Genomic DNA, 21,409 nt, shown 5'->3' with positions numbered 1-21,409 from the left:
CCAGGGCAGGATCTGAAAAAGACAACACGGCAGATGCTGGAGTAGTCACGGTTTGGAGTGGAAGATACTCCAGAAACTACTTTCTGATCTTTCCCAGGCGACATTGTAACCCTTGATGCAAAAATAAAGCAGAGCTACTTCAGCAAATCACCTTTCTTTCTGCCCTGCTTTTGAAGGGTGACAGTGTAAATGGCAGGGCCCTTCCTGGTCTAGTACAGCTGGGGGCATTGGCCCCCCCCCCCCCCCCCAGACCAGCCTGTCTCACATAGCCATAATACAATTACATCTTCTATATCTTTTCTACTTTCCCCGCAACTCAGAAACTTAGGTTCAGAAAATGCAGAATTTGAGGTTTTACAGACTGTACAAAATTACTTCAGCTATTTATTAACATGTGTGCAAACCCTGGAAGTATTCAGACTCCAGAAAACACCAGTGAAAAGAATTACATGACCTCTAAATACAAATCTAGATGATTATGGGCTAGTAACTGATTCACTAGAAGATAACCATTGATTTCTGATTAACACAATCTTACCTGTTTGTTGTAAATTTGTTGTAAATTACTTCAAAACTTTAACACAGTTATTAATTCTTGTACAAACAAGCATTTTCCTGCTGAAAAACAATGATATTTTTCTCTTGTACATGGCTTTGTAACCTTCAAAGAAGAATTTACTACAGTTTTTCTTTGGACACTAAGTTTTTCTTTTGAGAGACATTTTGTAGTCTCACCTTTTGTTATCACCCTTTGTCGTCTCCTAGGGACTGAGTAAGAGGACTGGGATTTCTTCCAGTAATCTTCAGGCCTTATGGGTTGGCTACAGCACCGATGGTTTGTCAGCAGCCCTTGCATCTTTGCGAAATCTCTATACTCCTAATGTGAAGGTGAGTGAGTAAAAATGCAATGTGCATTTACCTAACTTTTTTTTTAATGAGCTGAATTGCATGGTTTAATATTGGGAGGCTAATTGATCCTGATGAAATTTCCTCTGATTTTTTTCAAACAAAAATAAACTTGGCCAGATCTGGCTATTATTCTGGCAGCAGTATACTGTCTGCTTTCAGTAGCTATTTTCCCGTGATAACGTTTAAGTTTCTGTTGTCATCAGGAGAGTATGGAGGAAGGCAGACTCTGCATGCATATGCCAGGCTGGTGCACCAGCCAACCCAGGACCCTTAGCAGCGGATTTCATAAGTGATGTTTCTGGTACAAAGCATTTTCCCCAATTGCATTACAAGCATTATATCTAGGACCCTTTCTGCACGGGCCGTATACAGCGCCCTAGGGACGACAAAAACGCCGTCCCTAGGGAGCTGTTCGCATGGGGGGCGCAGCTGCTTCACAGCCGCACCACCCTCGCTCCTCCCCAGCGGTGTGAAGCCTCCATTTTCCCACCTCGCTCCCCGAGCGAGGTTTTTGGAGAATGGCGGCTTCCAACCGCTGGCATGCCGACGGCAGCAGCTGGAAGGCGCCATCCCTCCCCCCTTTCCCTATTGACTTACCTTCCCTGCGACCGTCCGGCGCGTCGCCGAGGCCTGAGGACATGCCCCCCCTGCCCCTGCGACTCCGAAGTGGTCGCGCAGGGCAGGGGGCGTGTCCCCTGGCCTCGGCGACACGCCGGATGGTTGCAGGGAAGATACGTCGATCGGACGACAGTGCTCCACGGCGCCATCTTCCCTGTCGTTCCCGGGACCGTTCCCGGGACCCCAGGGTGGCCATGCGGAAGCGGCCTAGGAGAGAGCTAACTCTCTGCCCAAACCAAGAGCTGTTCCTGCTCCTGAGTGTGAGTTTGGTGGCAGAAGTGGGCAAATTTAATCAGTGGAAATGTGGTAGAAGTTGATGGGAGTGGGAACAGAGACGAAAGGTGTCTTGGCTAAAGTCTACTCTGTGTCTGTGAATACGTGCTCACACAAACTCACCAATGTCTGGGGAAAGAAACAAAGACTTGTACTGTCTTTAAGGATGGAAGGGCTGGTGTTTTCTTCTTTGGGGAGGGGGGAGAACAAAAGGATTTTGTCTTCAGCTGAACTCCTTAGTGATTGGCAGCCTGTAAACTTTGCAAAATAAAGCCAATCTACCTTTCTAATAGTATAAAATTAAAATGTAAACAAGAGGGTAGGAGGAAGAACACGCCTCTTCTTTTCTAAAAGCAGCCCTTAAGCATGACCATTCACCTTTAAAGCAGGGTAGAGATACTTTTGTGTGTGTGTGTGTGTGTGTGTGTGTGTGTGTGTGTTTGTTTGTTATGAAATGGAACATGTGACTGAAGGGAAGCCCTTATCTTGCTCTGCAAAGAATTTGATGTCTTTAAAGCAAGCCAGCTGGCTGCCTAAGAGTGGACTGCAAGATGGATTTGGAGGAGATTGGAAGAAAAACGTTGGAATGAATTATTTATTTATTTAACTTTTAGACTGCCCTCCCTCGAAGGGCTCAGGGCGGTGAACAATAATATGTGGGATTTGTGTACTTTAACACCCATTGCCATTTTCTGTTTTACTAAGTCTGTGCTGGAAAAACCAAATACTGAATCTCTGTGCTAAGTTCTTGTGTGTGTGTGTGTTTCTCCTGACTTTATTTGCCTCTATTCCATCTCTCCCAAGTTATTCCATCTCTATTCTTATCTATTCCATCTCTCCAAGCCCATTCCCATCCTCTCTGTTAATAAACCTTTTATTCTGTTTAAGTGCAAAACCTCCCTCAGTATTCTTATTTTGTGTGCCTTATTGAGGGGTTTGCCTAGAACAGACCTGGGCATTATACGGCCCGCGGGCCACATCCGGCCCGCCGGATGATCCTGACTGGCCCCCCTGCCTTGCTGGGGAGCGAGGCGCCTTTGAAAGCCCCGCAGAAGCCGGTTGCCTTGGCTGCCGGCTTCTGCGGGGCTTTCAAAAGCGCCTCTCCCCCCTGCCTTTTGGCCCGGCCCTCCACAATATTTTCTGTTTCTTATGTGGCCCCATGGAAAAAATTATTGCCCACCCCTGGCCTAGAAAGAGTTTAAGTCAACAGACATACTTCAACTTCTGGGTCAATTACAGGACTGAGGGAAAGTGCTTATATCTTACCACACGTCACCATATTTCTGAAGCACCTCAATCCTTGAAGGTAAAAGGTGGGAAATATTTGTCTAGCCAAGTCAGACAGTGGTTTCCCTGCCTGAAAAAGTTAAGAAGGTGTGGTGGCCCTTTGCAGATTTGTTAGAGAGAACACGGCACTGATAACTGTGATTTGACAGTGAAGCAAATTATTGAATGATAGGATTGGTAGCTCAGTTCCATCCCCTGATGTTTTGGCCATACTTAGGAAAGTGGAGCAATTCTGAGACTTTCAAACAATGGATTGGATCCTGCCAGATTTTATGATGGCCTACCAGGCTATGCCAGGATTGTGAACAACAGGCACTCAGGATGGGAATTGAAGATCAAGTAGAAATGATTATATGCTCCATCTCGAGTGCCAGCTGCCAGTAGAGCCTGGAGATTTCTTGGAATGTCTTCCTCTGGATAAATAACTCCTGTGGAGAGTGAACTCCATGGCGTTATACCCTGCTAAGATTCCACTCCTCCATGCTATGCAAAAGGGGAAGGTACACACCAAAGTGAAAATGAAGAAAACTTGTACTAACCAGGCTACAATTATGACTTCAAAAATTAGTTCTCCCACTGGAGTAGCAATTTACTTATAAGTAACCAAAATAATTTTATAATTTTACAAACAGTAACAAAATGTTTTGGAAAAATTGTTTACATTCTCCCATTGGAGTAATATTACTCCCATTGGAGTAATATATATATTACTCCAAAATATATGTGTGTGTGTGTGTGTGTGTGTGTGTGTGTGTGTGTGTGTGTGTGTGTATAATATATAATATTATATTATATATATATATATATATTACTCCTATATATATAATATATATTACTCCTATTAAAAATATATATATAACTCCTATATATATACACTTACACAAGTTAGAACGGCACGGCAATATAATCTAAATACAAATATAACAGCTAGCCAGATTCTAGATAATTAACTGGCCTCGTTAAACTTCACAGCTTTTAAAGGCAGGTCAGGGTTTTTCAGTGTACAATAATGGTTATAATCAGGGAGGACAACGCTCTGCAATTAGTTTATTCCTTTGCCTCTCGAAATGTCCATTATTGTAGCTTGGTTGGTACAAGGTTCCACTCCTGGCACAGCTTCCAAATCTCCATCAATTTTCCAATCCAAAATTGGCAACCTTAAATCCATCCCACAATGTCTGTCTTTAAAGTGTAACAATTTCTGACTATAACCTATTAATATTGTACTAAAGAGTGTCATGGAAGTTAAAGAACTATTACCTCATACCTGCTGTTTCTTGCAACATTTCAACAGATTAAATTGATTGGGTTCTTAATGCGTGTATTTGATATGCTTTATCTATATTGTCCAATGGTTGGTGCTTTGCATTTTGTTCCATTTAAGTATATTAACTTGTTAGAACTGGGTGTATGCAGCTTTATCAATGTTTTATTTGCTGCACAACTAAATCAGTATTGATTTGACAGCCCCTTAGCAAATAACCATTTTAATAGTGTTTTTGGTGGTGAAGAAAGCTTCACAGTGAATTACAGTTTACTAAAATTGTTGAACAGTAACTAGTTTATTAATAGGTTTAATCTGTTCTTTGTGTAGTGTTGTTTTGCTGTGCATGTTTTGCAGACGTTTTTGGCATGGTTGGCTAGTACTTCTGACTTAGTAGGGCCACATATTATGTTTGGCAAGAGTCTTTCTACCAAACAAAGCAATGAGGATAACCTGTCTTTCTAAAAGGACTATCAATTGCAAACCATTTCTATAGTAAATGCTTGTGTTAGATGTAATAAAATGTTTGAATTTGATTATGTCCATTTACAGCAAGTTTCTATACTGCCAGTTTAGCTTATATTAGCCTCAGAATTTATGGAGCCCTTCAGCAAGCGGCTGCAATTGTGTGTGTGTGTGTAAAGTTACTCTAGAACTGACAGTAGGGAAGGCTCATATTGGCACAACAAGGTGTAAATCTGATACATGGAACTCAGTAACAAAATTGTTTTCAAACACTGCTAAAAAATTGAGGCTAGCACCCATCTTTCTGTCTCTGTTGCACTTAAAATACTATTTAGGAAAACAGAAGCAAAACTATGTGTGTTTGATTTATCCCTCTTGTTCCCATCACCAACTGAAATACATGCTCTATGATAAACTTTGAAATGTTGTATCTGTTTGTGGTGTTGCCACAACAGTTGCGATATGTGCCAGTAGACTGTGATAATAGCCTGGCAGTTGTTTAGTTTCATTGCAATTTTAATTTATACCCCACCCTATCCCCAAAGGGCTTAGGGCGGCTAACAACATGATAAAACAGTGCAATATAATAGAATAATCAATAATAACAATAACATGTACATGAAGAACTAGAAATAAACCCAAAATATTCAGATGGCGATTTAAACAACAGCAGCAGCGCTAAAACAATACATCAGAACATCAATATGAAATGCCTACCGTAGCAATACAGCAAATCAATATATTAACAATAATACAATAACAATATATTAGCGTATGAAAAATCAATACATTGACAGTCAATACATTTACAATAAATCAATGCATTTAAAACAGTACATTTACCAATGTATCAATCAATTTACATTACTCTGATAGGATTGAACTATTAACACTACTCTGATAGGACTAAACTACTACTAGGACTAAACTTCCCACAATATACCCATAGCCATCCCACTGTACTAACTAAGAATAAACACAGTACTACCTAAGGGAACAAAATTAACCTACAAGGGGGGACAGTACTAAACTATTCATACCAACTAACTACTTTACTGACCCCAAGCACAATCCCTAAAATAGTCTCACTAACCCTATCTATGCCAGTTCTTTTTGAAAAAATGTTGATTATGAAATTGTTGATTATGAAATTGTTGATTGTTGATTATGAACTTGCTTTGGTGGGGATTGTGAAATTGCTGTGTACAGATACATTTGCTTATTAATATGATATATATTCTGACTTTCTCACTGAGATTCCAAGAAGATCACACAGTTAAAACAATGCAGTAAAAATACTATCAAACACCCAGATAGCAGTGGATGAAACTGGTTTGCAAAATTAGATGACAATGCACTAAAAACAGTATAGGCTTACCACGTAACAGAACTGGAATTCAGAGTAACATGATTAAAACAGTGCAACACATCCAAGGAACAAAGCAATGAAAACTGCCGAAATGTTTGCTTACACTGGATACAGCCTTGTTTTCTATTATGAAAATGTTCTTCTGAACAATTCTCACACATTTTGCAGAAAGATAAAAGCATGGGAACCTTCCTGGCTTCCAGGTAGGAGAGTGATGACAGGTAGCTATTTTTTTGCTAAACAGTAATCAGTGTTCTGTGTTAAACCCTATTGGCTGGCATATCTGAAGAGATAAGGCATCTGTTCTGTCATTTTGAAATTTGTTATAACGAAATTTGGTTACAGCATTATTGAAATGTACATCTCATAATTTTTAAGAAGGGGACAAATTAGATTTCATTTATCTTTCTAGGTGAGTCGTCTGCTGATTTTGGGCGGTGCAAATGTAAATTACAGGACAGAAGTCCTCAACAATGCTCCAGTATTATGTGTTCAGTCTCACCTTGGTCATGAAGAAATGGTCCTCCTCCTGCTAGAATTTGGTTCTTCCATTGATGGTGCATCTGAGAATGGAATGACACCACTTTGTTGTGCAGCAGCTGCTGGCCACATGCACATAGTTTCATTACTATGTAAAAAGGGAGCAAAGGTAGGTTAAAAGGACAGCTTTTTGTTTCACCTTGGTTTATGAAGTTGCAGTGGGTACTACCCAATAGCCAGTTTTGGAGTGCCACCACATTTAAACTCCAACAATGACTTCAACATCACTCAGCTGGTCTGGAGTTTCAGACCATGGGTATGCAGGTAACATCCAGGAGAAGCAGTGGTGTAGCAGGTTAAGAGCAGGTGCACTCTGATCTGGAGGACCCGGGTTTGATTCCCATCTCTGCCGCTTGAGTTGTGGAGGCTTATCTGGGGAATACACACGCCAGCTGGGTGACCTTGGGCTAGTCACAGCTTTTCGGAGCTCTCTCAGCTCCACCCACCTCACAGGGTGTTTGTTGTGAGGAGGGAAGGGCAAGGAGATTGTAAGCCCCTTTGAGTCTCCTATAGGAGAGAAAGGGGGGGGGGATATAAATCCAAACTTCTTCTTCTCTATCTGTTGATTGGTGGCCAGCTGGATGCTGCTCCAGTGATATTGGCCAGTTGTTTGTAGGTTGTAGTGAAGTGGTGGAAGCAGAATTGACTGAAATTAAATCCATTGAAGGAGGAGGTCCTGTGGCTGGGCTAGGGAAACTTGGAATCGTAGTGCCAACTTCCTGCTCTTGACGGTCTTCAACTGACACCCTCATCCACCGTCAAGAGTTTGGGAATGACTCTTGATGCTTCCTTACCCATGGATGGAGGAAGAGGTCACAAATGAGTGGTGTTTATCCACCTTTGTCAGATCCAGCAGCTGATGGCCTATCTATCTCACCTTGATGTAGCCACAGTGATCCATGCCAAGGTCATCTCCGGATTAGACTACTGTAATCTGCTCTATTCAGGGCAGAGCTTGGAGACTGCTCAGGAAACTTCAACTGATACAGAATGCAGCATCTCAGAACCTTTTTCAATTTTTCCCCTCTGACAGGATTTTTTTAATGACACTTTTAGAATCTTACTGTATGGTTTTAATTAATGAAGTATATTTAAATTGTGGTTATGGTAAATTGTGGTAAGGCTGAGCCCCACTTGTCCAGAAGGTGTGGGAGATAGACAAATAGACTGTGCCAAGCATGCACTGGGATACATTCCTTGATTTTAGAGTATGATGTAGGGATAGAAACAACACACACTGTGCACCAGACAATGCAAACCTGATCCTGAAAGTCGGTTAAGTAATTTCTGCTGCCTTCTGGAATAATGTGATTGATAATTAGTAACGTTTATATTAGAATATGATATAGGCCCAATCATACACCATGGTCAGACCAGCAATGCCTTCTGACTTTGGGTCGTCTTCCTGATTTTGACCAAAGACTGGTCTGTTTCCTTGATTGCCTCTTTAATTTGAAATAGCTTTCCTTAGTTAAGTATTTGAATAATCAAGACAAAATAGGAGAAGGAATAAATGCAGTTCAAATGCAAGTATGGACAAAGAAATAGGAAAGATCAATGAAGGACATGTAGATGTATGAAGGTTGAAACCTTGAGATGCATTCGGGAGAATTCTGGAACAGGTAGAAATTGGTACAGTCTCGTATGAATATCAGCTGATTTATCTGGGGGGAGGTGTTAACCAAAAAGCATCTCTCTCTCTCTCTCTCCCTCTCCCTCTCTCCTCCCCCCTCCCTCCCTCCCTCCCTCCCTCCCTCTCCGTGAGATCAGCCTGCAGTGCATAGAGTGGCTAATAGTAATTTCTTGGCACCAATGTGAGAACTGTAGCATTGGCACAGAAACTTGATTATACCTTATAAAAGAATCACCTGGTGACCTGCAGTGCACATTACAGAGAAGGTGTGCTAAGAGCATCTCTCAAAGGCTGTTTCTGACCCAAAGTAGCCCTTTTTGGTGGCTCTTCATTGATTTTAATGCAGGGAGATTCAGAACATTGTGACATCAGGGAATGAATAGATGCTACAGTGGAGAAATAATGCAGCAAAATGTGTAGTAAACATCTGGGCTGTAAAGCAACTTTTCACGTGGTACAGTGTAACATGTAGACTGTCTCTTAGTTTTTCTGTAGTCATTTCTCTAAAGGTGTATGAACAAGGCCAATTAATGAAGAGAAGCTATTATAGCTGTAGGTTCATTTTAAGACTTTTTATTGGGGAACTGCCAATACTTTGCTGTCTTCTGAGACTTGTACAGAAAAATGGTTCCTACACTTTAAAAAAAGAATTACAACATTCAATAATGTTTATTTAAAGTATTCTATCAAGGTTTATTCAAACTCATTTGGTGATATGTCTTGTGTTCTGATCTTCTGTACCTCTGTTCCCTGCCCCCCATCCCTCGCCGTAATACAGATCGATCACTTGGACAAAAAGGGACAATGTGCTTTGGTTCATAGTGCTTTAAGAGGCCATTCTGACATTCTTGAATATTTGCTGAGCTTGGATTGGACTGCCTCTTCCCATTCGCAGAGTTCACTGACAAAACGGCAGGCGCTTCAGCAGGCTTTGACGGCATCTTCAAGCATGGGACACTGTCAGGTAGAGTTGATGTAAAGAGTAATTCACCAAGTGGCATACATTGTTGTACCGTGTTTCCCCGAAAATAAGACAGTGTCTTATATTAATTTTTGCTCCCAAAGATGCGCTATGTCTTATTTTCAGGGGATGTCTTATTTTTCTGTGTTCTGTTCATCGGGCATGCTTCCAAAGAAAAACTTTGCTATGTCTTACTTTCGGGGGATGCCTTATATTTCGCACTTCAGCAAAACCTCTACTGTGTCTTATTTTCAGGGGATGTCTTATATTCGGGGAAACAGGGTAGTACCATTGATGTTCGAGGGGCAGACAACTTTAATTCCAGTGATCTCCATCAATTTTTTTAACCACTTTGAGGAACAAAAATATATACAGAATTCTTACCTCAATTTCCCAAGTGTTTAAGGAACCCACCGACAAAGAGGAGGGATTTTTTTAAGTATCACGATGATCTGTGTTCTCACAACCCTGATTTATTAGGAATCCTGGCTTAAATGCACCTATACGTTGCAAAGTAATCAACGCCCACAAAATAAGAGCATTTCCTTCAAAGCTAGCCCTTTTTCGGTTGGAAGAAATTTGAAAGTGACAACTTAAGACTCTTCTCACGCAGAGTTTAAAAGGGTTCCACTTTTTTCCTATATTGCAGGAATACAATTTTGTTTGTGTGACAATAGAAACAACAAAAATCTTTCTAAAGGAGTCATCCCCCCCCCCCCCAATTCAAAATGCTTTTTCAGAAAACAAAGGGGGGGTTATGAAGGAGGTATCTGTTGTGGAAGAGCTGAACTGAGATTCAGTTATGAGGTCTTCCCTAAAAAGGGTTTTGCAGTTAACCTGAATTATAAACCTTGCAAAGTAGATCAATTAGCAGTTGATAGCTATGAAATAGTTTTTTCTCAACTGCAGTTTTTTTTTTTTTACAGTAGTATCATAGCTTGATGTATTGTCGAAGAATTTCACAGCCGGAATTACTGGGGTGCTGTGTGGTTTCCGGGCTGTATGGCCGTGTTCTAGATGCAGGCGAAACGTCAGGAGAGAATGCTGCTAGAACACAGCCATACAGCCCGGAAACCACACAGCACCCTAATATCATAGTTGTATTCCTGTCCACAAGAAAGATAACAGTTGATTGTGGAGAGCTGATACATTGATGATCCTGACTTGCTACCTGGGACGTTTGGATCCCATTCACCTGAATCAGGATAGTGTCTCAGGAGTTCTATAGATTCTGTCAAATTCACAAGTAAGGGGATGAAAAATTGTAGTAGGATTTCTGTCTCTACAGTGTGGCTATAAAGGATTATGTAGCCATAATGGAATGTACGACTGTGGTTTATTTCTTGGAATTAATTATGTTTGTACTATTTTCCATCTGCCTCTACTAATGTATTTATTCATACAATTAATCTTGGCTTGCAAATTCCAGATTCTTCCATAATGAGAGTGTATGTTTTGAAAGTCATGTTTTATTGCCATTTGGGGGTAAAATTGTTATTTTGCAATGTACACTTATGTAAAGAAGTTTTCTGCTTTTGAGACTTGTATAAATGGAAGATATGCCTGGACTGAAAGTAAAAGTCCAAACTTAAGTCAAGCTTCTTTCACACTGCTGAGCCTCAGAAAGGGAATTCAGAATAAGCCTATGAGTTGATGTTGCTCTGTTTGGGTTAAAATGCTACAGGATTTTTTTTCAAGCTGTTAGCACTAAATATTTATGACAATCTTTATACCAAAAATTCTTGTTTTTGTTTGGATTTCCTTCATTTGTAATGGTGTGTTTGGGTCTTATAGGAGCTCATTAAAATAACTTTCTATATAAAACATCTAAAATGTAAGATAAACAAGTTCTTGTTTGCTTAAACACTTGTTTCAAGTGAGACATAAAATTAATTTATATCAAGGGTAATGTACTAGCATTAATGGATTATATGCAAAATTAACTCTGTATTTACAGGATGGACATATATATTAATAGTTATATATTAATAGTTATTTCCGTTCCAATGGCTTTGGATGGGTACCACAAATTTTGTTAAAATTGTATACATGAAACACACAAATAAAACGTGTTTTAAAACTGTGGTGTTTAAAACTGTTCCCTACCCATGCTGAATGATTTCCAGTCACCAAGAACCAGTTCAAATAGTTATTTTTTGATTAAGCATGCCTTTGATGGAGAGTATTTACTTTCAGGAACTCCTTTTCCCTTATTGTCTCATCTCTTCAATACCTTCTGAGCATCATTCACAGAATCACTGAGTACTGAGAGAGATTCTGTGGCATCTTTTAGAGGTATATTGTGTTTATGAGGGTATTGACCTTACTGGATAAACTAAGAATGTGCCCCTCTGAGACAAATGCTTGTGACTACATGTGTCAGAGGAATAATATTGGTAAGGGTGTGCAGTGTGGTTGTGGTGGGTTTTCCAGGCTGTGTGGCCGTGGGCTGTGTGGCCGTGGTCTGGTAGATCTTGTTCCTGCGCCACACAGCCCAGAAAACCCACCACAACCAATTGAATCCAGCTGTGAAAGCCTTACTGGACTTTATAAGAAACCTAGTTTGGTACTACTGATTCCACTGTTTGCCAAAGTGTTTGCCAAAATAGTGCAAAATGTACATTTTTTACATTTTCTATATCTACAGAACTTGCTCAAGTGTGAAGGGCAAAAGACCCCCTCGAACAAAGACCCCGACTTCAACCTATATTAGCATTAGGTGTTTAAACAAATTGCCTTTGAAGTTTACTCTGCTCCTTAGATGTAGCACATTGTTTACAGATCCTTCCTTCACCACTAATGAGGTGCTATAGAGATCGCATTGATAGTTAGCTAGTTATTTGGTTGTCTTTATTTTTCTTTACTGGCTGATTAATACTTTCGTCCTCCTTGACAGGTGGTTCGTTTTCTGATAAGGATGGAAAAAGAGCCAAAAATAGACATCAATGAAACTGATACCCTGTGGGGAGAAACTGGTATGTGTTTGTTGAGGGGGTTTTTCCCTTCTAAAACAATTGGTAATGTAAAATCGATAATCAAAATTAAGACCAGATGCTGTTGTTGATGCTTGTCATGGTGAATGGAACACAATGTTAGCAAATACGTACATACCCTGTGAAAAGGTATGATAATCAAATCTTAAACAGTTATTACATTCATTTTGTTCAAATTTGCAGAAGTATGATGATGAACATTTCTTCCATTTTCAAAAGTTATTTGACAGCTAATCAATTTGGGAGGATTATGAGGAGCAAGAGGAAGCAGAGTAGCATAGTTTGATGATTAATGGGGAGACATACTCTTTAAAGAGTTACAGTGAAAAAGGGCATCTATTCACCCTTCAGTGGTTCAGCTGTGAGAAAGGAAGAACAGAAGAGGAGAGTGGAGGAGTGAATTACTGGTAATTTCATCGCTATTGGTACAATTCAGCTTAATTATCTAGGAAAGCTGTGGAATTTTGTTGATGTTGTTGAGATTAGTTTGAAAGGCAGGGTGGATATACTTGCTGGGAATGTCCCAGAATGGTAGACAAAGAGCCCCATGTTGTTGTCTCAGAATCTCTGATATTCATTCATATATAACTTCCTAAAACTCATTCTTAACTAAGGCCGTTTCCGCATGGCCACGCTTGGGGGGTGCGTCGGCGTATATGACGGTCCCAGTAGGGGTGGGAAAGATGGCGTAGCGCTGCGCCGTCGCCCGAATACCTTACCTTCCCTCCGACCTTCTGGCACGAATACCTTACCTTCCCTCCGACCGTTCTGGCACGTCACCCAGGCCAGGGGACACGCCCCCCCTGCCCTGCGCGACAGCTCTGGAGTCGCAGGGCGGGGGGGCATGTCCCCATGCCTGGACAACGCGTCGGAGGGAAGGTAAGGCGTTCGGGAAAGGGGGGGATGGCACCTTCCAGCTGCTGCCGTTCGCACGGCAGCGGTTGAAAGCCGTTGTTTCTGAAATACCTCGCTCAGGGAGCGAGGTTCGGAAACAGCTGCTTCGCGCCGCTTGGGGGTTGCGAGGCCACTGCTGCAGCAGCAGTGCCGTGCAATGCAGCAGCAGTGCCGTGCGAACCCCTCCTCAGGGACGCTGTTTTTAGCATCCCTGGGTCGCTGTATTCTGCCCGTGCAGAAACAGCCTAATATTGCTTTAATCAGATGGCAGCCCTAAATTTGTATATGATCTTTCAAATATGTGGTGTTGAGGAAAATAGGTTTTTCAGAAGGCCACTGCGTCTAAAACAATGCATTGTTTTAAAACCTAAAATGTGCAGTTTCAAACCTGATACCTTGTATGACTTTGAAATAAATTTCTAAGATTGAATGTGATGAAATACCCACAAGACTATGCTCTTGTGTAAAAAGCAGAGTGTCTCAAGAACAGACACTACCAAAATAGCATTTCAGATGCAACAAAATGTATTAGCCAGCTTACTGCATTTTATTGTGTTACAGCCACTTCCAACCATTGTGTTTATCCTATCTTCAGAATTTCCTCTCCCTCACCCGAAGTTACCACTTCCCTCAAAATTCTTGGCAGCAGACCAAAGATATGACAAAGATTATTAGTTTTCCTTTAGCCTAATGGGCTGCTCTCATATTTTCTCATATTGGGCTGCTCTCATATTTTCCATTTTGATTTGATCAGTTGGTTGTTTAGCTGCTCATTTAAATTCTTTCCGCCTATTTAAAAAAATCAGAGTAGAAATATCTTTTGTTGAGTGCCTTGGATAAATCAGAAAGGGGCCTTTTCAGCAGAGTGGCAGGCATTCCTGACCATAGGTTTGCTTAAACCTGCTGTAGGCAATTCTTCAGACCTGCTTATTTCTGAACATGGCGTACTTGGGACACATTGTTTTCGTATCTTAAATGACCCCTGAGAATCCAGCAACTGAAAATAGCACTGAGATAAAGAGCTAGGCAAGTCTCAGAGATTGTACGAAGAGTGACAAGTTTAGTTTTGCATTAAAAACGAAGAATAAAAAAAATGGTCAGACTGTTGAGTTTAAATGGTCCTAAAACAATTGTATACATTAGATACCATTTTTTAAAAATTAAGCAAACTACTTTCTGTGGTCCTGCTTTTAGGGGGTGGGGGTGGAAATCCAGGTATTTTGTGTTTTAATTCATTTAGAGTAAACTATTTAGGGAATTTATTACTTTTCTGCCCAGTGGGGACTTAGAACAGCTTACAAAAACACCCATATATTTAAAAAGCCCCAACAACAGCCTGCATAAACAAAATACCATTTAAATAAAGAAATAAAAAACACACGACAGCGGCATTCGCAGGTTCCCAGTTCCATGGGACAGCTCACAAAATGGCCATAAGCTGTGAATCTGAGCTAAGAGCCAGAGAACCAAATTTGGCACACACCCAAAGACTTGTGCCTGTGGCACATCTGGGCTTCAAGTACTTGCAGACAAGAAGAAAATAAGTAGTACCTGCAGAAATTCAAGTTCAAGACCTTTACTGGCATATAAAAAGGTTCCAATGAATTAAAATATTAATAGACCAAAATCAGATCAATAAAATTCAAGGTTTAAGCTTTTCACTGCTTGCTGCAAAAACTTAGCAACTGAGCTATTATATTGTACCCTAGGCAGTCATAAGAAAAGATACCTTACGCTCATCAGAGTACCATTTCTTACTCCCAAGCTTGGACTGGATCACCTGGTGGAATGAGCAGCACAGGAAAACATGTGCCACCAATTCTATATGGTGCTGTGAGGGCATAGCCTAGCTTCAAGTGGAATTTTCCATATAATATTGGTCAGGGTAGCACATTTAGTCTCACTAGCATGTATGCCATACAATGTTGCAGATCAGTCAGATGGTAAAAAATCAGTTGCCAGCAACTGATTACTTCCCTAAATTCCGAGAGGGAGTATTTTTGGTTTGACTGCTGGGTTCTTGAAACTCAGTGTCTGATAATCTGAGTTTAATTATATCAAATGCCTTTTTTTTCTGAAAGGCAATACGGGGAGTCAGTTGAGATTCCTATTGATTTGATTTTGTTACCTGCAGAAATATCGCAGTTGTAATTGGAAAAGTGTTAGATACAGGCAAATGGCCATACAAAAGTACTGTTTTTCAATATAAGTATATTGTCTCTGCAACATTTCTGCCTTGTTGACTGTGCCTGTATACAACTGATCCCAGCAATTAGAAACCAAGTTAATTTTAACTCCATGTAGAAAGATTCAAAAGCTGATGTGTGCCTAATAACCAAGAATTAATGATGGAAATTCTGCTCCCCCACCCCTGAAAACACTGCGAGGGAGGCAGTGCTCTGAAGTTAGCAGGCCCCTCACTCTTTTCAACTAAAAAGCTATTCTTTTCAAATAAAAACCACCAGTTATTAAGTATTCTAAAGGGGCACATGGAATCTAAATTAAAGAAACATTCCACCTCAAGAATGTATCAAGGCTTTGGGTGTTTGAAACAAGATATGAGAGTTGTGAAGCATGCACACTTCTGCTACCATTATAAGATGTTTTGTTTTTGTGGAATATTGACCAACCTGAGATCTATTGCAATTTGGCTTGTGTTGGGGACTACACACCAGGTACAGTTGTTATCTCTGTTGCAAGCAATTGAGAGATTAAACAACTGGAGTGGTTTCTGGGCTCCTTGGCTGCCACTAGGTCCAGAGCAGCTACTTGATTCTGGTGGATGACCCAGGAGGTAGGGTGCATTCTCTGTCCTTGTGCAGAGAATGCTTTTATTATTATTATTTTAGGAGGGGGGATTTAAAGCCTCCAATGTATTTTTAGTTTTCAGATTTTTCCGCAAACTGTCCCCCAAGTTTGCAAAAACAATTTTGTAGTCAGTTTGTTTGTTTGTTTGTTTGTTTTATTTATGGGATTTTTATACCGCCCAACCCCCGGAGGGTTCTGATCTGCAGACTGGGCCTTAACTATTGGACTAGTAAGATGATAGGAATCTGTTCTTAACTATACTATATACACCCCTGAGGAACTGTACTTTTCTAGAGACTTCCAAAGCCTGAGAATTTGTGCAAGCATGTTAACCCTGTTTAATTCAAACTGTTTCCTCTCCAGTGTGAGACTGGCAGGTGAAGATTCCTTCTATCTGTAGTAGGAGAACTCTAATCTATAATGCTGATTATGATTACATATGCAAATAGAATCAAAGACATGTCAACTTCCCAGTGCATTTGGCATGGTTTGCATGCCTAATATCAGTTCACTGTAGTACTGTCACATTAAGATTCATATGCTTTGGTCGGCTCTGCTAGGACTAGAGGTGATACAAGACCTTCATAGATACAGAATCAAAACCATATTCTTCATTGGTCTGGCTCATCCATAAACAATGCCAATAAACTAATTCTTGCCTAGAAGAAGCATAAACTATCCTTGCGCAGAAGAAGCAAGGGAGAGAATTGCCACTTGCAACATGATTTCTGTAAACTCTGTGCTATTCCCAAATTAGCAAGTCTAATGAGAGTGCTGATGTTACTTACTGTTAAAGATTAGTCAAAAGAATCAACACTGGAAATGTGAGTGACGTCTGATGAATAAGTATGGATTTGTTTCATCCAGGGGGTAGGAAAGTTTGTCTTTTTAATCTGCAGAGTCATGAAAGCTTATGGAGGGATTGTGTGAACAATTTTCTTTTTATGTGCTTAGATAGGTTATGTAGCCGTACAAGAAAGATACAAATACTTCTCCTGCAATTTGTGGTTATGTAGTCTGTCTTGTATCAGAAAGTATAGACATCTGTACCATGTACCATTTTAATCCATTCTAGTATCTGAGGATAATTAACCTTAAAGGTCAAAAAACCTCTTGTCTGGTTAACATTATAAATATACATAGAAGTTTTGCAACTTAATCCTTTCTTAATATCTTCAAATCGAGTAGACTGAAGGTCTTTCTTTCTCTTTAGCTTTGACAGCTGCTACTGGGAGAGGAAAACTAGACATGTGTGAACTGCTACTTGAACATGGTGCTCTGGTAACGAGAAATAATAGGAGAGGGATCCCGCCACTCTTCTGTGCGGTGCGCCAAGGACACTGGCAGGTGGGGCAAGCTGATGAACGAAGCAACCAAGTTATCTTTGGGAATATGGGGAACTTCTGTGTCTTGAATATGGATCCATCAAGGCATTTTATTATTGTTGTTTTTGAAACAACTGCAAACCCTGTTGGTTTTTGAACAGGATAGTTCTTTGCTTGAAGAATGCAGTAAGAACAGATGGATTCGTTGCGTTACCACAAAGGAAATATTCTGTTGCTGTGTCCCGCCCTGAAAGAGTAGCATCAGTTGCTGCTGGATGTGCTGTCAAGGGTGTGCACGTACAATAGTTCAATGGGAATTTTTTTACACTTTTGTTTTCAGATTGCAAAACTTCTACTGGAACATGGAGCGGATGTAAATCTAAGTGACAAACAAGGACGGACACCACTAATGGTGGCTTCTTGTGAAGGCCATTTAAGCACTGTAGAATTTCTGATCTCCAAAGGTAAAATCAGGAATTTTCCAAAATATCCCTGTTCCTTTTTCATGCATTTCAACATACAAAACATCTCAGTGCATTTGTTTTAAATCAGTGACAAGAAAGACGAAGAACGAAAAATTGGTGTAATTATTAGAGTTAGGATTAAGAATTTATGTTTGGGCTTTTTTTAAATGAATGTTTTTGTGTGGTTTCTTTTTTAAGGTGCAGACATTGCGTTGCTGGATAAAGAGGGCCTGACAGCCTTGAGCTGGGCTTGTCTGAAAGGACACAAAAATGTGGTTCAATATTTGGTTGAAAAAAATGCCACAGTAGACCAGACGGACAAGAATGGGAGAACTCCCTTGGATCTAGCAGCTTTCTATGGAGACTCGGATATTGTAAGTCAGGTCAAATACTGAGCTTGCTGTAAGCTTTCGCTGTCTGATGCCAAGCCAGAGCACTGGGATCTCGTTCATTTGAATGTTAATGAAGTAAATTCAAGCAGACTTTATTTCATGCGTTTGAGGGTATAGTAGTGGACATAGCCTGCTGAACGTACAGAGCCTGATAGTAGGTCATCAAGCTTCCATAAACGAAACTTGAGAAAACAAGCCAGTGTGAAAAAGGATTTAAAAATTAGTTACTCTAAGAAGACAGAATGGAATGGTTGAAGTGAAGGTTAAAAAAGTCTACAGGGGGATCGGATTCAGTGGGGAGGAACTGGGTAGAATGAAAGAACAGATTTTGCTGTAAAATGGGTGGAGTTTGTGGTCGTTTCCCCACTTACCTCGACCACCCTTTGCTGCGCGCTACTCTCAGCGCGCGTCATTTCTGGCGCTCTCTCGGGCTTCCCCACGACCTCGCGCTCTGCTCTGCGTGGGCTCATCAAAAGGCGCCGTTTTCAGCAGCGCCAGAAATTACGCGCGCTTAGGGGGCGCGAGAGTGGCAGCGTCGGGGCGGCTGTGTTGTCGCCGCCCCTGTAGTGGGGAGTGCCGCGGGACCCCACGCTACTTCGGGAGAGTAGTGTGCAGCAGATGGTAAGTGGGGAAACGACCTGTGTTTCTGAATAAAATGAAAGAGAAATCCATTCTCTAGTCCACAGGTGTCAAACTCGCGGCCCTCCAAATGTTATGGACTACAGTTCCCATTATCCCCTGCCAGCATCATGCTGTGGTCCATAACATCTGGAGGGCCGCGAGTTTGACACCTATGCTCTAGTCCTTTTCCACTCATCAGTCTGTAGCCACTTTTCTTCAGTTTTACAATAAGAGACCACTGATTTCCATTGGTGACTGAGGTCTTGCAAGGGGTGGCTTAGGATCTTTTTCATCTTTTCCCCCAGCAGCCTCCTGACAGCTCTGAAAAAAGCTTACCCTTGTAGTTATGAAAGCCCCGTGGAGAAAATGCCACAGAAAATGTTGGGCTTGCTGCGATGAAGAGGCACTGTTGGCCCCCTTCCCCTCCTGTCATGATGAGTCTCTTGCATTAGCAGAAACTCTGTCCACAGAAGAGGACAGGAAATGTCCCTCATTTCCCCTTCCCCCCTTCACAGCTCTCTTCATAATACACTCTTATGTATTTTGTTCACTGAAGTCCTGTCACATCAGAGGGTGAGCTTTTCAGACATTCCATGAGGCTGCTGTGGAAAGGTGCAGACGGGAAAGAACTGTATCGGTGGCCCAACCATCCCATTCAATTTTGACTAGGGGTCAGGGGAACTCAGCTCCTGTTGCCCCAAATCCTTCCAATTATAGGTCAACCTCAGGCAGGAAACCACTTGCCACTGGGCATGGCCACACCTCCTGTGGACCAGCTTGCTAAAAAGGACCTTCTGAGGAGCTTAACCACTACTGCATTGCCCGTTTCCTGCAATCTGGACTCTACATGTTACATTACTGACTGTTGTCTCAGATTTGTTTGTGGTAAAGTGTATATAGACCTGGAATATAGAAATTTATAAGGTCGTTTGTATAAGGCATCATGCTAAGTTGCATCACCAATGAGGTTTGACATTTATAAAATTGAGTTTATTTAGCGCATTATTTGGTTGGGATTATTAGAGACACTGCCACTCAGTTCATTAAAGTGTGAATACGTTTCTTGTTACCCATGCAATCTGGACTCTCCATGGACAACATTGTTGCTGTACCAAGAGCTCAAAGCAGTGGAGCACCAATACTTAGTGTCCTTGGACTGAGGGAAAACTGGATGCTTGAATCTGACCTATATTGAGTCAGACAACTGGTCTATCTCAGTCAGCTGTCTGCTTTGATTGACAGCAGTTCTCTAGGTTCCCAGGTCTTTCATGTTACCTGCAACCTGATCCTTTTAACTGGAGATGCTAGGGCAGCAATTCCCAACCAGGGTTCCATGGTACCCTGGGGTGCCATGAGCATGTCCCAGGGGTACCGTGGCAATGCTACCGGCCCCCTCTCACTTTTGCGGTGTCTCCTGCCGGCACCAGCAAGGATATGGAGCTGGTCCAGGGGGCAAGGCCTGCTGCAAGGTCAGCAGCCACTTCCCACACACCCCCACCCCCCATGCTTCCCTTCACCTTGGGAGAGAAAGGTGGGGGGTGGCAAGCAGGGGAACTGGGAGGGGAAGGTGGAGGGAGGATGGTAGGGGTACGGTGAGATATGAAGAGTGAGGTCAAGGGTACCATGACATCGAAAAGGTTGGAAAACACTGTGCTAGGGACTGAAGTTCTGCCAGCAAGGCGGAGGCAACTATCACTGAGAACACATGACAGAAATATTGCCTACCTCCTGTTTTTAAACTGCTCCAATTCAGCAATCATCAACTGATTTTTCTGAAGTTCGTATCATGTTATACCCCTGAATCAGGAATTCCTTCATTTCCAGCTAGATTCCCAAATTAGATGTGACTCAGTAAACCAAGGTCAAACCAAATCTGCAGAAGTGAGATGGCTATAAACATTGCTGTGATGCCTCTTAAAGTGAGGGTTCTCTCAAAGTTTGGTTTACCACAGGCTGGAGAAAATGATGAATGTGTGCAGGGAACACAGAGTCTGTAGCAATTTGTTGGACAAAGATAGAATCTTATGGTTTCACCCTGGAGTTCACTGTGCTCGAGAATAAGATATTGTATGGCTATTGATGTCAGATATTTGATACTCCAGTCTCTCAACAAACCGTAAGATGATACTTTGAAACAAGACAGTTAGAGGAAACCTAATAGTAAGGACCGGCCTGAGAGCTAATCTCTCATCTTCCTTGCAAGAAGGAAGCAGTTAAAAAAAAGTGCACTGCACGGCTATTGTTGTATTAAAGCACTGGTTTCTAGTTATTGGTGTTAACACAGTTTGCTTTGAAAAAAACATGACAAATACCCTACACTTGTCGGCACCCTTTTCCCTTTTGTAATGACCAAGATTCCCGACCTTCGTGGAATTCTTCCCCCGCCCCCTTCCACCCCTTTTCCCTGTTATATCCTTATTTTGCAAGTTTTTCATGCTTTTTTATTTTGTTTATCATAATGGATTTGATATGTTGCTGGAATTGGATCAGAGTTTTATTGATGGATTTTTATTTTTGTTTACCACCGAGGGAGCCTGACTGTTCAGGAGGCAACACATTAATCTGTATTTATTACACATTTATTTTGGCATAT

At 41.3% G+C, this 21,409-nt stretch overlaps 1 protein-coding gene across 3 annotated transcripts in view; it reads left to right on the top strand.

Moving 5' to 3' along the window:
* TANC1 (tetratricopeptide repeat, ankyrin repeat and coiled-coil containing 1) overlaps nt 1–21,409 on the top strand; it is a 178,331-nt gene that overhangs the window by 147,474 nt on the left and 9,448 nt on the right. For all 3 annotated transcript variants that reach the window (XM_048483589.1, XM_048483590.1, XM_048483591.1), the window contains 7 exons: nt 766–888; nt 6,598–6,834; nt 9,137–9,322; nt 12,216–12,294; nt 17,228–17,361; nt 17,680–17,803; nt 18,002–18,177. In XM_048483589.1, the coding sequence (XP_048339546.1) occupies nt 766–888; nt 6,598–6,834; nt 9,137–9,322; nt 12,216–12,294; nt 17,228–17,361; nt 17,680–17,803; nt 18,002–18,177 (1,059 nt within the window). The remainder of the gene's footprint in view (nt 1–765; nt 889–6,597; nt 6,835–9,136; nt 9,323–12,215; nt 12,295–17,227; nt 17,362–17,679; nt 17,804–18,001; nt 18,178–21,409) is intronic.

This window comes from Sphaerodactylus townsendi, linkage group LG02 (assembly GCF_021028975.2).
Source record: "Sphaerodactylus townsendi isolate TG3544 linkage group LG02, MPM_Stown_v2.3, whole genome shotgun sequence".
In the NCBI taxonomy this organism is placed as follows: Eukaryota; Metazoa; Chordata; class Lepidosauria; order Squamata; family Sphaerodactylidae; genus Sphaerodactylus; species Sphaerodactylus townsendi.
The sequence above is the reverse complement of the archived record's forward strand: the minus strand, read 5'-3'. Positions and strand labels throughout refer to the sequence as shown.